This window comes from Haliotis cracherodii, unplaced genomic scaffold (assembly GCF_022045235.1).
Source record: "Haliotis cracherodii isolate W230 unplaced genomic scaffold, xgHalCrac1.p SCAF_11, whole genome shotgun sequence".
NCBI lineage: Eukaryota > Metazoa > Mollusca > Gastropoda > Lepetellida > Haliotidae > Haliotis > Haliotis cracherodii.
The window spans coordinates 37,029,232-37,045,222 of NW_027266266.1; the positions used below are offsets into that span (position 1 = coordinate 37,029,232).

A 15,991-nucleotide genomic window follows, 5' to 3' on the forward strand; every position below is an offset into this window, starting at 1 on the left:
TATGCGGTTTTAGTTTTTTTAACATTATTGAGTAGTTTTTGCAATAGTTTATTTAGAACGGCGCCGGACGAGTAATTAGAGAGAGTTGGTCCCTTCGGAGATCGAGGGGAGCTCTGCCGTTAGTGTCAGCAGGGCCCCCAGGGAGTGCCCGTGATTTAGTGTGTAGTTTAGTGTTTGGCTTAGCTTGTTTTGAAAGATTGTGGAAGACCTGTGATCCATACTGGAGTTTTGACTGATAAGTGTTTGGTAGATACTTAAGAGTTTTTATATTTTGTTTTCAAGTTGAGCCACTTATTACTATCATTTGCTTTAATTGCCTTCAACATGAACTTTCCAGATGAGATACAGGTTGAAGATTAGCCCAAGGAATCTGGCTTCTGATTATAATTGTATATTTTGACCATTTCGAGTTATGATTGGGCTTCTTGCTGTATTTTAGATATTTAGATAGAAGCCCCATTTGGCTGACCAATTAACAACAGTATGTATAACAATTTGGAGTAGTTTAGTTGCTACTGAGCCCCGTCGTCTGTTTATGCCCTGAAGAGATAGATCAACCATCATTATATTGAATAGAGTCGGGCTATGTGTGCTACCTTGAGGTGTATCGTTTTCGAGTTTGTAGGGATCGGATGCGGCGCCATGTTATGTCTGTCTTTTAGAAAGCTGTGGATTATGTTTGCTATCATATCAAGTTTTTGAATTATACCATAGTGCCAGACCATGTCAAATGCGTTAGAGAACCCAAGGAAGATTGCTATTGTATATTGATGTTTGGCAATGCCCGTAGCGGCATTCTGTTGGAGCCTGGAGAGGTAGTCTATGGACGAACGGCCTCCTCGGAAGCCCATTTGGTCCTGTGAGAAACTATCGTTTTGATTTAGTGAGTGAGTGAGTTAAAGTTTTACGTCCCATCGGCAATATTTCAGCCATATCGCGACGAGACAAAAGTATACATTAATCAGAAATATATTTAGAGTGTATAAAAAACTGTCATCGAAGGACCGCACAATAACCAGATTGTCACAAATCGCTCTTAAAACTTGTTTGAGTGAATGTAAAAGAATAAACTATCAATTAACAGCACAATATGAAAAAGAATCTAGATCGCCAGCAACCAATGTTAGGCCACCTTACTAGGGACAGTGGGAACTTACAATACTTCTGCTTCATGCACGGTTCCCCACCAGCATAAATACCATTCTGGCGATTGTATGCAACTTTAGCCATCAAAGTGACAAGTATACTACTTTTGAAATTATGGCATGCATAAAAATATTTTGAATGACACGGAACTTACATACCTTCTGAGGGGCAATACTTCAACACCAACTAAACCCCTCGTGTGTAGCACTACCAATGTGTTAAATAACAGTATGAACATCAAAACTTATCAATTGATCAATTTCTTTTAAACACCCAAGAATTAAGCAAGAGTTGATATTGTCAAAAAGATCTTTCACGGTTGAAATTTTGATATAGTTATCCCTTGTGATGGAAAAATGTCCACAGTCAAGCAGGACATGCTTGACCTTGGTTCTTACATTATAAGGGATACAGAACAGTGAATCATCTTTCAATAAATATTCATGTGTATATCTGCTGTGGCCAATGCGTCGTATAATGAACTCTTCAAATCTGGACTGACAACCCAAGGAGGTGTCACCAACAGTTGGTTTTATTGAATGCAGTTTGCTTATATCTTCACTTCTGTTGCATCATATCTTTAATGTGACATCTAATTACAGGTATAATCACTGGATGGGATAAGAAGGGGTGTCACAGATTTGTTGGGCGCTGCCTTTACAGCAGCAACGGCTATTGTGTTAACAATGATTCCGACATGGCTTGGTAACCAACTAAAGACGATGTCATATTGGCCAGTGGCAGAATCATTAAATAATTCAACAATTTCAAGTAAAAGAGGATGTTTACATGGCATATTGTTAATAGCCTGCAGGCACGAAAGAGAAAATATGATGAACTGTTTATGTTTCGATTGGTTCTTGATATATTCTAGAGCTGTTAAAATGACATTTACTTCTGCTGTGAATATGAAGCTAGTATCTGGTAATCGTGAAGATATTGTTCTGGATCCGATGACAGTGGCACAAGCAACCGTGCCACCATCCTCGCATCCATCGGTAGATAAAGATTTTTAAGTGTCACATGTGTTTCTTAATTGATTGTATTCTTGTGTTGGAAAATTAGTTGGGTTGTTTCTGATTTCTTAAGTTTCGTTAGTGTTAGGTCTACCCCTGACTTAACCATTTGAGAAGGAGGCGATGACAAAAGATCGGTAGAATCTATATCTTGAAGTTTAATATTAGCAGTAGAAATGACAGATTTGATTCTTATTCCCAGTGGTGAAATAAGAGATGATTTTTGAGTGTAAATATATTCGTAGAAAGGATGAAATAGGCAATGAAAAGCTGGATTAGTCTGTTTAGAATATAATTTATTGATGTACATGTATTGTAAGGATAATTTTACACGGCGTTGCCCAAGGGAAGGCTCATCCGCCTCCTAGTACAGACTATGTATAGGAGAAATTCGAAAGGCTCCAAGGCAAAACCCCAGGCTTGATGAAGGATAGTAGATAATGTTTAAAAATAATTTTACATGCTCTACCATAGATGATGGAACCGTAATCAAGTTTTGAACGGATCAGGGACCTGTACAAGTGCAAGAGGGCTGTCTGATCCCCTCCAATATTAGAATTAGAAACGACTTTCAACACATCGAGTGCCTTCAGTTATATGGTTGGTTGGTTGGTTGTTTTACGCCGCACTCAGCAATATTCCAGCCATATGACGGCGGTCTGTAAATAATCGAATCTGGACCAGACAATCCAGTGCTTAATATCATGAGCGTCGATCCGCGCAATTGGGATCGATGACATGCATCAACCAAGTCAGCAAGCCTGACCCCCCGATCCCGTTAGTCGCCTTTTACGACAAGCATAGTCACCTTTTACAGCAAGCATGGGTTGCTGAAGACCTATTCTACCCCGGAATCTTCACGGGTCTTCAGTCATATGGCTTAAAGTTAAATGGCTATCAAAAATAAGTCCCAAGAACTTGAACTCCTTTACGACTTCGATATGGGTGCCATTCAAAAACAATAGTTCAGGGTCCTTATGTGGCTTATATGTAAACAGTTGGTTATTTATTTAGAAAATTTAAACCTGTCTTCAAGGGGCCACTTCTGACTTTTATTGAGACAGATTTGTCACAGCCATTTGTATGTATATTTATTATCACAACAAGAAACAAGAAAGGTGATCCATCAAGTGAATCACTTAAAACCTATTTATTTTAATTCTAAATAATGTGACAGACAAACTACTGGCCTGAGGGATACCCTGACCCTGATTATAATGACGAGACAAAGTTGAATCCACTTGGACTTGAAATTGCTTGTCTGTTAAAAACTGTCATATAGAATGAGGTATACGACCACTCAAGCCTCAAACATGTAAATCCTTTTGAATGCCATGCTTCCAGGTGGTATTGTATGCTTTCTCAAGATCACACAAATTGATGCCATGTGTTGTTTATTTTCTGTAACATTTTAAAGACAGATTTTCTTCGTACTAAATGATGAAAAGTACTAATATGTTTCAGGAAACCACATTGAATATCTGTAATAAGATTATTGGTTTCCAAATACCAAACTAATGTCTTATTTACCATTCATTCCATGGTTTTGTAAACACAACTGGTTAAAGATACAGGGCGGATTCTTTAGAGAATGTACGATCCCGGACAGGCTATGGTTTGGGGACTACAATGGCATTATGCCACGAAGGAAGACAATGTCCTGAAGTCCATATTTGGTCAAATATATCTAAAAGTGTCTCAAGACATGATTCAGACAAATACTTCCGTATAAGTTTTGGTTAGAGTTGTGCCAAGTTTATTTGCGCTCTAAGATTTATCAGTTATTAATTTGTCACCGTCTTTAAGATGGTGTACAGACGATTTTGAACTTTTGACTTTTATTTTTTAACCACGTTCCTCATCTTTGACATAGGTGTGCGTGAATTAGTTTTGGAGACATAGTTCCTCCAAGATTGCCTCATATTTTGTTTATAAGCACGCCGTGCCTTGGCACAAGTAATTTTATTCAAAATTATTCACGTTATGAAATGTAGGATGTTGGCGGTAATATTTTCCCGCTTTCTTCCTTCACTTTCTTGCTTGTTTGCAGTCGTTATCAAACAATGGTTTAATATGAGGATTTGTAGAGTACTTGTTTGGTCAGTAATTTCTTTTATTTGAGTTGAAAACAACTGGATGGGATCTGGTACATTAAAGAAATTGTCAACTTTAAAGTTTTCAGCACGTAACATTTCATACAGGGACCATTTGGCCTTCGTAAAATGTCACCGTGATGAAGGGGGGCATCATTCAGTTTTACAGCTTTTAGGATAGTTTGGAACTAAGGGAAGTGATGTCATGTACTGACCATTCAAATTCATTGTAAACACCTGAATCTGTGAGGGACAGATCAAGGGCAGAATATGTTCTAATGGCAGGATGTAAATAAGTACTTGAATCGTCATTGAAAACACATAAATTATTATCAGAAATGAAATCTTCAAAAGCGTTCCCCTTATTGTTTGTATTCGCACTTCCCCATAGAGGGTTACGCAAATTTAAAGTACTGTGGTGTGCGAAGTCGATGAATATATATTTTAGTTCAAGGTTTTGGTGTGCAAATTCGACAAAAAACATACGTATCTTTACACATCTTAGATTTGGTCATTTGATAAGCATTGCTTCATATTTAGGTATTTGAACTGAACAACATATCGTTTTACATGTGTTTGTATGTATGTTTTATCCCAGATGGAGAGAGGTCTCGTGTTTGGTCTGATCGTCATGGTGGGTGTCCTCTCTGTCGAGGGTGAGTAAGTCCATCTTACAGTGGAACCCTGTTATTCCGGTTCTCATTCTTCTGGACACCATCATCGTCAAAGATACAGTTATTACGTGTCTTGATGAGAAGTAACTTTTCTAAATGGTTCGAGATTTCAGTAAGTTGACTAAATATGGCAATTAGAACTTGAAAAAGTATGTTTCCAATAAAAATTAACATTTTAATTGGTGTTTTTTGTCTTGTCTTTTTAGTGGGTTATGTTTGCGTGAAGAGTACAATATTTGCATCTTTTACTTTTTATACTTTTGAGGTTCTGCCAGAAATTGTCCAGATTTCATTTTACTAACATCAAGTCAGTTTCTTTAATTTCATCACACATATGAATATCGAGGGGATATATCCCCTCGATATTCACACATGTGAATAAGTGTCTTGATGTTAGTAAAATGAAATCTGGAAAATTTCTGGCAGAACCTAAAAAGGATAAAAAGTAAAAGATGCAAATATTGTACTCTTCACGCAAACATAAACCACTAAAAATATATAAAGTGGTTTATGTTTGCGTGAAGAGTACAATATTGGCATCATGTCCACAACCACAACGCAGATTTTCGAACGCAGCTTTCCAAATCATGCATTGTTGAAAACGTGCAAAACGTGATTTTGAGACATTTGTCCAAATGCACGTGCGTGATTGTGGCATAAATACCGACGTTGGACAGAGCAGGCAGTCAGTAAACAAAAAAACCACCAAGAATATGCCCAAACCTACACAGCGATCGGTATGGCCAATATGTGGGCTACTCAACGTCAGATAGCCGGAACCTTCAACTGCTCCCAGACCACCATCAGCAAGTTGATAATCCGCTACCAGCAGACAGGACAGACAAGACTGGCCAAGATCGGGAAGACCGAGAGTGACAACACCGACCGAAGACCGCTACATCCGAAAGATTCACCTCCGAAACAGATGTGTGACGGCGACGTCAACGGCGGCAACAGCACTAGGGAATGCCTTCAGCAGACGTACAGTCCTTCGGCGACTTCGGACGGCTGGTATACGAGCCTACCGATCTTTCCGTGGAATGGCCTTGACCCGTCTACACACGTCAACGCAGACTGCAATGGGCACGAACTGTACGTCGGTGGCAGCGACGTGACTGGGCGAGAGTGCTCTTTACAGATGAATGTCGGTCCTGTCTGTTCAGGAACGATGGCAGAGTTCGAGTTTTTCGACGAAGGGGAGAGCGACTGCGCCAAACTGCATCAGAGAAGTTCTCCTGTTTGGAGGTGGGGGCGTCATGGTATGGGGTGGCATTTGTGGCCAGATTACAACACGACTGGTTATCATCCGAAGAAACCTGAATGCTCAGCGATACAGGGATGAAGTGTTGAGACCTGTTGTGGTGCCCTTTATTCAACATCAGCCAAGAGGATTAATTTTGCAACAAGACAACGTAAGGCCTCATACCGCCCGAATTGTTCAAGGAGATTGGAATTGATATAGGAGAGCACTGACCCTAGCCTGCGGTGTTCTATTGTATGATAAACGGCAACCACTCGTCGTTTATTTCTTAGATAATGAACTACAGTCATCATATCAAAAGGGCAAGGTCATTTGCACACGTCCCTCGGATCACGTGTACTATTTTTTGTCCGTTGCAGCTTTAAACTATTTTTGATATTATAAATGCATTTTTGGTTCGAGAACATGCATATTCTGTATTGTGTAGACATTGTTTATTTGTTTTTCGAATATCTTTTTTCAAGGTGCAGTTTTCATAGACCTGTGTAATTCGACTTCTGGCGAGTCTGATGGAAGTCACAGTAACACCCAGGAATCTACGACTGTTGTTGATTATACGTTTGGGCCGTTCAATGAAAACTCGTATGAGCTTGACTACTTTGGGAACGATCCGTTTGTAGTCCGAAGTCGAATTGTTCCAGGTGGACCGGATGTGCGACTGGGTGGCGCCACTGGTAAGTTTAGAACTTCAAAATTGTGTGAGGTGTGTTGGGGTGTGTCAGGTGGAATTGGGTGGTGTTGCGTGTGTGGGTTGTGTGAGGTGGGTTGGGCACTGTCAGGTGGAATTGGGTGGTGTTGCGTGTGTAGGTTGTGTGAGGTGGGTTGGGCTGTGTCAGGTGGAGTTGGGTGGTGTTGCGTGTGTAGGTTGTGTGAGGTGGGGTGGGGTGCTGATGTTGCGTGTGTAGGTTGTGTGAGGTGGGTTGGGCTGTGTCAGGTGGAGTTGGGTGGTGTTGCGTGTGTAGGTTGTGTGAGGTGGGGTGGGGTGCTGATGTTGCGTGTGTAGGTTGTGTGAGGTGGGTTGGGGTGTGTCAGGTGGAATTGGGTGGTGTTGCGTGTGTAGGTTGTGTGAGGTTGGTTGGGGTGTTTCAGGTGGAGTTGGGTGGTGTTGCGTGTGTAGGTTGTGTGAGGTGGGGTGGGGTGCTGATGTTGCGTGTGTAGGTTGTGTGAGGTGGGTTGGGGTGTGTCAGGTGGAATTGGGTGGTGTTGCGTGTGTAGGTTGTGTGAGGTTGGTTGGGGTGTTTCAGGTGGAGTTGGGTGGTGTTGCGTGTGTAGGTTGTGTGAGGTGGGTTGGGGTGTTTCAGGTGGAATTGGGTGGTGTCGCGTGTGTAGGTTGTGTGAGGTGGGTTGGGCTGTGTCAGGTGGAATTTGGTGGTGTCGCGTGTGTAGGTTGTGTGAGGTGGGTTGGGCTGTGTCAGGTGGAATTTGGTGGTGTTGCGTGTGTAGGTTGTGTGAGGTGGGTTGGGCTGTGTCAGGTGGAATTTGGTGGTGTTGCGTGTGTAGGTTGTGTGAGGTGGGTTAGGGTGTGTCAGGTGGAGTTTGGTGGTGTTGCGTGTGTAGGTTGTGTGAGGTGGGTTAGGGTGTGTCAGGTGGAATTTGGTGGTGTTGCGTGTGTAGGTTGTGTGAGGTGGGGTGGGGTGCTGATGTTGCGTGTGTAAGTTGTGTGAGGTGGGTTGGGTTGTATCAGGTGGAATTTGGTGGTGTCGCGTGTGTAGGTTGTGTGAGGTGGGGTGGGGTGCTGATGTTGCGTGTGTAGGTTGTGTGAGGTGGGGTGGGGTGCTGATGTTGCGTGTGTAGGTTGTGTGAGGTGGGTTGGGCTCTGTCAGGTGGAATTGGGTGGTGTTGCGTGTGTAGGTTGTGTGAGGTGGGTTGGGGTGTGTCAGGTGGAGTTGGGTGGTGTTGCGTGTGTAGGTTGTGTGAGGTTGGTTGGGGTGCTGATGTTGAGTTCGTTGCAATATATCATTGTCTCTTGGGTCTTACCTTCAATGATATTAAAAATTAATGAGTTAACTTTATACTGTAGCTTCCAACAACAATAATTTGTGACTTGTCGCCATCTTTATCAACAGTCCAGCAATATCACGACGGGGGACACTAGAAACGACACATTGTATTCATATCGGCGCAACGAGCAAATAGTTTAACCACGAACCTACCTAACCGCACCGCACTGTTTTGAAACCAAATAAATTTTGTCTCCTTTGTATATAGCGAGTGCATGACATGTAACAGGTCTGTACGTTTTTGTTGACAGATGCACCATTAACAGCGTCAGCTGTTGGAACTGGCATTGTTTACTTTGAGCCAACGAATGAAGTGTATGTCGCCATTACATTTGACGACGCCTCACTGAATGGGGTTTATGCCTTCAAAAGGACCGGCTTTCCGGATATCAGGCTGGTCTTCCCGTATGATGGCCCCACTGGACAGCTCTACCTATCTGGAGAGTATGTAGATAACGTACATTAGGAAATGATCCTTGATTCCGAGAACTGATTCTCACAATCACTTTTATCTTTGAATGTATGTTGAGAAAGATGAGGTTTCCATGGCAACTAGTTTGACATGTGCTTTCTTATCGTTTCCGCATGATGTCAGCCTCACACAAGACCTCACATGGAGCCGTTGTGGGACATTTATATACTATTTACGACAGGCAGGAAGGCGCCTCAGATATTTGCTCTTGGTTCGACCTTCTACTGAAAATGTACAAATGAACGTTATAGAACATGGGTAGATATATATCTAGCGTCCTCATTTAAATAAGCATAACTGCCAATTTGTTTTTCTCAGGCCTCCGTCCTAAGCGTCTACAAACCCAATTCAAGTACTCTTTTCTTCTTGCAGTTTCCTGTATATGGTTGATGGTCAGAAAATTCTCAGGATCGCTGATGGCGACAGTTCATGGACTCTAGTAACTGCATGGCCTTTAGTTCCCATTGGGTTTGCAGTTCAAGATGATGGTTAGTATGATCAATCAATCAATCAATCAATCAATCAATCAATCATAAACAAACTGCACTACCAAGGTGTATAAGTATATTCAGCTCTGCAGCCGAATGACAGTCCCATCTGATTGGAGATTATTATACCACCTCACATTTTCCAATATTACATTGGTCGGACAATACGCAGCTGAGTCTGAACCTGAGGAAAGCTACAACCAGAACTAACATCCCCACAACCAGAACATTGTGACCACTTATTTCTAGTTGTATTTCTTGAGTAAATCACCGAGTTCATTCAATAATGGCTGCCCTATGTGTCCATGCTACAGGTACAATGGCGTTTTGCGAGTCATCGGGTGCCCTGTGGCTGTTCAATCCAGGAACATTTTTCTTCAGACAGTTGAAACAGCCAAATCCTGTGTCCTGTGCATCCCTCGAACTGCACAACGGCCTTATCTACGTCGCAAACGAGGGCTCGTCGTAAGTTTGTTTTTTGTTTAACGCCGCAATATTCCAGACGGCGGTCTGTTAATAAACGAGTCTGGACCAGACATTCCAGTGATTGACATCATGAGCATCGATCCACGTCATTGGGATACGATGACATGCATCAACCAAGTCAGCGAGCCTTACCACCCATGCCCGAATTGATTCAATTTGTATTTCTTATTGGCAAGTTAGGGGGCACGGGTGGCCCAGTCGTCTAAGGCGCCGCGATTTGCAGTGCAGAGTTGCGTCCCTTGGGCACGCCAGAAACCTATGATTGTGGGTTGGAATCCCGGTTCGCCCCGATTATGTTTCTAGGTTTGTCAGCACCATACCCGTGCTCGTGGGTTTCACCGAAGTGGTAAACGTCTAAGACCTGCATCACTTCGGACTTTCCTCCCACATTAAGCTGACACGCCGTGATATGACTGGAATAATGTCAAAAGCGGCGTTAAACCCAACTCACTCACTATTGGCAAGTTAAACATTTGAAACGGAAGCGACTTTCCATGGCCGGTCTACTTGTTTTGGCCGGTCAAAGTTCTCGAAAGATTGTCCTGACGTGACTTGGAATGGGATGTTCTTTGTTTCGCGAGAACTAAAATGTGATTTTAATGAGATTGAAATATTACCTTGCCTCAATCATTTGTTTTTCAAAACCTGGACTATGTAGCTGTATTAACTTTTTTTTGTTTCAGAGTGATTGAGGCTTTCAACTCTTCTGCTCTTGGAACTGATGGCGCCATGCCAGTAACTTTCAACTCGTCAACAACATGTCCATTACTTGTGATAGACCCTCGGTTCTGGTATGAAGTGTTTTAATATGGGTAGTAAAAAGTTTGGCTTATAATTATAATGAACCCATTACTAATCTTTCGACAATTTGATTTATATTTAATCAAGAATAGGTTTGGTTTTGCAATTACAATCAATATCTCCCAAATCATAATTTATTGTTTCTGCTGTGACGTTCAATTACACATCAAAACAGCTCACATGGTGTACAATTGATACCAATATCGTATATTGTCAATACTTCACCGTTAGTATACACCATGTGCCTCTATCATCGGTGAATACGTTCGGCCGCCATGCGATCTAATAGTCGCGCGTCAGATAATCAAATGTCCCCTTTGTCAAACAATGGAGTATAGTAGGGATTAAAAAGGTCAACGCCCATATCCAAATGGGACTGTCCCAAACTGGATATATTAATTTGAATAAATTTGGTATCGGCGGGAAGTTTTTGATTATTAATAGATCTATGTATGGCAACATCAATGTTTGAGTAAAATATTTTCATACCAACAGCGATATTTTTAGTTAATACTGGATTAATGCAAGGGGTCTTTTTATCGCATCTGTTATTTCGTTTTTATTGAGGTAATACCGTCAGTATGACAACCATACGCTAATCTATAGATATACAGATACTGCTGTTGGTTAGCAAACAATTTCAAATAGTAATAGATTAAGATTGTGCGTGTGTGCCTGCGTGCGTGCTTGTGCGTTTTTAACTTCAAATCTGCATTCGTTTTTTTCAGATCGTGAACGGACACCACGTCCGTCATCAGAGAGTGTAACCATCATTACAGACACAGTTATCAATAAAACATGTTTTTACTATACATGATAGTTGTTATTTTTCGTCACCAGGATTGAGAAACTGAATGACGAATTACTAAAAATACCATTTGTTTATTTAACGCCGCTTTGAACAGTGTTTCAGTTAAATCACAATATCTGCATCATCTTGATGGTGCAGGAACCACTGTTATCAACATTATTTAATAGTGTTTGATGAACACGCGCTGTTGATATAGTCATATTCGAACAGTGGGCTGTTATCAGATATTTCTCATGGTTTTGGAAAGATTATTGTCGCATTTATTAGCTGGTTTAACACTTTTGTAAATGCAAGGATGTTGTGCTGAAAAGCCAAGTATCATAATCAGGGCACATTTGGGACTGGAACCCAGGTCCTGGGGATTTAACTCAGAACAATAATTACAACACCAAGGTCGACTGGACAAACGATGACCTGTGGGGAGAATACAAGTAGGGGATGTTGTAATGATCAACTATCTATGTTCTATTCGATTTTAACTTTTTAAAGTACGCCTTAATTGGTATGGTAGTTTCGTAATAGACCTAGCTATACTCTAGTCATGTTTATTTGTCAACCCGTGTCCTTTTCAACACATGTCCCCTCCACCCTTGACCCATCCACCCATGTCTCCTCCACCCTTGACCCATCCACCCCTTCTTCCTCCACCCTTGACCCATCCACCCATGTCCCCTCCCCTCTTGACCCATCTACCCATGTCTCCTCCACCCTTGACCCATCCACCCATGTCCTCTCAACCCTTGACCCATCCACCCATGTCTACTCCACCCTTGGCCCATCCACCCATGTTCCCTCCCCCCGTGCCCCATCCATCCATGTCTCCTCCACCCTTGACCCATCCACCCATGTCTCCTCCACCCTTGACCCATCCACCCATGTCCCCTCCACCCTTGACCCATCCATCCATGTCTCCTCCACCCTTGACCCATCCACCCATGTCTCCCCCCCCCGTGCCCCATCCACCCATGTCTCCTCCACTCTTGACCCATCCACCCATGTCTCCTCCACCCTTGACCCATCTACTAATGTCTCCTCCACCCTTGACCCATCCACCAATGTCTTCTCCACCCTTGACCCATCCATCCATGTCTCCCCACCCTTGACCCATCCACCCATGTCTCCTCCACCCTTGACCCATCCACCCATGTCTCCTCCACCCTTGACCCATCCACCCATGTCTCCTCCACCCTTGACCCATCCACCCATGTCTCCTCCACCCTTGACCCATCTACCAATGTCTCCTCCGCCCTTGACCCATCCACCCATGTCTCCTCCACCCTTGACCCATCCACTAATGCAGCCCACACCATCCACCCCTGTCTCCTCCACCCTTGACCCCTCCACCCGTGCCCCATCCAACCCATGCCCCATCCAACCTGTGACCCATCCACCCATGTCCTATCCACCCATGCCTTCAACACATGTCCCCTCCACCCGTGCCCCATCCAACAAGACCCTCCCCCCCCCACACACACACCATCAACCCATGACCTCTCCACCCGTGACCCATGCAACAATACTCCCCGCACCCGTGCCCCTTCAACCCATGTCCCCTCCACCCGTGCCCAAATCCACCAATACCCCCCACCACACCCACCAATGACCCATGCAGCAATACTCCCCTATCCACATATGCCCCATCCACCCATGCCCAACCACCCGTACCCAATCCACCCGTGCCCCATCCACTCAGGTCCCGTCCACCCGTGCCCGTCCACCCGTGCCCCATCCATCCATCCCCTATCCACACATGCCCCATCTACCCATGTCTCGTCCACCCGTGTCCAATCCACCAGTGCCCCATCCGCCAATGTCCCGTCCGTCCGTGCCCCGTCCACCCGTGACCAATCCACCTATGCCCATTCCACTCATGCCCCATTTACCCATGTCCTGTCAACCCGTGCCCCGACTACCAGTGCCCCATCCAACCATGTCCCGTTCACCCATGTCCCGTCCACCCGTGACCCGTCCACACATGTCCCGTCAACCCGTGCCCCGTCCACCCGTGCCCCGACTACCCGTGCCCCATCCAACCATGTCCCGTTCACCCATGTCCCATCCACCCGTGGATGGGTCACGGGTGGAGGGGGCATGGGTTGAAGGTGTGGGGTGCATTGGTGGATGGGTCACGGGTGGAGGGGAGATAGGTGGATGGGTCACGGGTACAGGGGGCATGGGTGGAGGGTTGGGGAGTTTTGGTTAATGGGGCACGAATGGATGGGGACATTAGTGACAATAAGTCACACACAGTTGTTACATGCGGGACACATATAGTAATCGCGATCTTGGATCAAGCAGATCTACAAATGTTAGTATTATCGGTAGACAGCACGTGTATACGTCACATGCCCAAACCATAAAGCAAGCGACATATATTTTTACAGAGGAAACACCTTTACAAACACGGCTCATCAATGTCGACATGTGACTTATGCCCACTCGGGCCCAGCTGAAGCCTTTGGACCAATACGAAAGGGTCCGGTAAGGGCTACCCATTTAGGACCAAGTTCCCAGGCCACATCCTAGTAAAGGGTGCCTGTACATGCATGAACGATCTAGTACGTGAGTCGATGTAAATCTACTTAGTGATTATAAGTTATGTAAAACGCAGATTTGGACTAAACACATGTGACAAAATGTCTGATGTTAGAGACTTACAGAAACAGTATCTCTAAAATTTGATCATGAAACCCTGACCAAAGCTATTTTTCTTGGGAGATATAGATAAAGGCAAGGCTAAATTACAGTAAAATATTCACCTTGGGTCACGGACTTGCTTATGGCTGTATTTTATGTGTGAAGAATTAGCCATTTCCACCTATGTTTGCCATTGTTTCACGTTAAGCAACTATGTTTGCCATTGTTTCACGTTAGGCAACTATGTTTGCCATTGTTTCACGTTAGGCAACTATGTTTGCCATTGTTTCACGTTAGGCAACTATGTTTGCCATTGTTTCATGTTAGGTAACTTTTAAATACCACGATTTGTGGCACTATAAAGTGGTAGTTAGGTAGATATAACACTGGTCTATATGTGTAAACATTTGTGATAGAGACATGAACAGTATGGGGAAACGGGTTTTACCTGACCATCATGGTTGCTTTAAATACAACTATCTGTGTCAATATAAAGTGGCATTTTGGGAAGATGAACTACCTTTTTAAGCACACATTTCTTTTTAATACTATTACATGTAAAAACATGTACGTTAACGGAATTCCATATGCATTGTTTAGCATCGTGCTGACAACAACCACACCGAAAAACAGCAAAGTTACGCAATTATTCAACATTACGAAATGTCACGCCTGTCCGAAAATGAGCGTCTGCGAGCCATTGGTATGCTTGAAGCAGGATCGAGTCAACGTGATGTTGCAAGACAATTTAACGTCCACAAAAACACCATTTGGTGTTTATGGCAACGTTGGCAACAGACGAATGCAGTCATTGAGGAATGAGACCATCCTGGAGTGGCAGGCCACCCGTAACCAATAATCGACAAGACAACTGGATTCAAACAACACACCTACGAAATCGATATCTTCACAAACCGTACGTCGTCGCCTCAGATGTGCAGGGATTGTCGCCAGAAGACCCGCCAGACGTCCCCCTGTGACAGGAAACTATCGTCAAGCACGTCTACAGTGGTGCAGACAGCGTAAACGCTAAACGACCATGCAGTGGGGACACGTTCTATTCACTGACGAGTCTCGTTTTCACCTCAGCCACAGCGATGGACGGATTCGAGTGTAACGTCGTCGAGGCGAACGTTACGTCAATCATTGTGTCATGGAAGAAGATCGGTTCCGGGGCGGCAGCGTTATGGTATGGGGCGGGATTACAGCAAGGCAGAGGACACGTTTGATAGTGGTAGAGGGAAATCTCAATGGACAGCGTTACCGTGACGAGATCATCGGCCCTGTTGTTCTACCCTTTTTGCGTCGTCATGGCCCAGGCATTACCTTCCAACATGACAACGCCCGGCCTCATATTGCTCGACTTGTTCAGGGTTCTCTTCAACAAAACAACGTGAATGTTATCCCCTGGCCGGCTCGCTCCTCTGATCTCTCACCAATCAAGCACATGTGGGATGAGGTGGATCGACGCCTTCGAGGTCAACCACGTGTTCCACAGACATTCCAGGAATTTCGAAACATGCTCCAACAGATATGGACAGGTATCCCACAGGACTTTGTGCGACGCCTGGTCCATTCCATGAGACGAAGATGTGTTGCTGGCATCGCAACCAGGGGTGGACACACGCTATTGATTTGTAATTTGACATTTTGGCATGTTCATGTGTTTTTTTAATGAAATCACGCATTTTCTGAAGTCAGTATGGTAAATTAAACCATTCGAACACTTACAGGGTCTTTTATCTGTTGCAAACCGAAATTGTTTCAGATTTGGTAAAAAACATTACTTGGCATTAAATCTTATTCAATGTCACGGGAACTTTTGTTGTTCAGTATAGTTTAGTAACTTTAACAGTGCTGGAAGTGTTTTTATAATTATAAACACATGTCAGTCTCCTTGTCATTCGCGGAATATCCACTTCCAGAAAAAACAAACTGTGGCGTTGGTTTATTATGAATGAGTAAAGGTTAATTTAGGAGGCCCAACACAATGATTAGTCAAAGAAAAGTAATCAAGACACTCCTTATGCTAACGGGATTGGGAGGTCAGGCCCGCTGACTTCGTTCATGCATGTCATCGGTCCCAATTGCGTGGATCGATGCTCA

At 43.8% G+C, this 15,991-nt stretch overlaps 2 protein-coding genes across 2 annotated transcripts; one reads left to right on the plus strand and one right to left on the minus strand.

Annotated features, from left to right (window-relative positions):
* Positions 1-5,677: 5,677 nt before the first annotated feature.
* On the plus strand, positions 5,678-11,216 carry LOC139455056 (uncharacterized). The gene is made up of 7 exons (XM_071236636.1): positions 5,678-6,166; positions 6,618-6,864; positions 8,442-8,634; positions 9,035-9,150; positions 9,465-9,615; positions 10,320-10,427; positions 11,166-11,216. Coding segments are annotated over exons 1-7 (1,305 nt in total). The 3' UTR covers positions 11,167-11,216.
* A 791-nt stretch (positions 11,217-12,007) lies between these two features.
* Positions 12,008-12,643, minus strand: LOC139455057 (ribosome-binding protein 1-like). The gene has a single exon (XM_071236637.1). It carries the CDS (start codon positions 12,641-12,643, stop codon positions 12,008-12,010), a length of 636 nt encoding a protein of 211 aa, XP_071092738.1.
* Positions 12,644-15,991: the final 3,348 nt, after the last annotated feature.

What these genes read in the sequence shown, in the direction of transcription:
- LOC139455056 (XM_071236636.1), top strand. Translation starts at nt 5,678, where the DNA reads ATGTGGGCTACTCAACGTCAGATAGCCGGAACCTTCAACTGCTCCCAG. An exon ending in TGCATCAGAGAAGTTCTCCT is followed by an intron (nt 6,167 to 6,617) that starts GTTTGGAGGTGG and finishes TGTATTGTGTAG; the next exon opens with ACATTGTTTATTTGTTTTTC. An exon ending in GCGACTGGGTGGCGCCACTG is followed by an intron (nt 6,865 to 8,441) that starts GTAAGTTTAGAA and finishes TTTTGTTGACAG; the next exon opens with ATGCACCATTAACAGCGTCA.
- LOC139455057 (XM_071236637.1), bottom strand. Translation starts at nt 12,643, where the DNA reads ATGGGTGGATGGGTCACAGGTTGGATGGGGCATGGGTTGGATGGGGCA.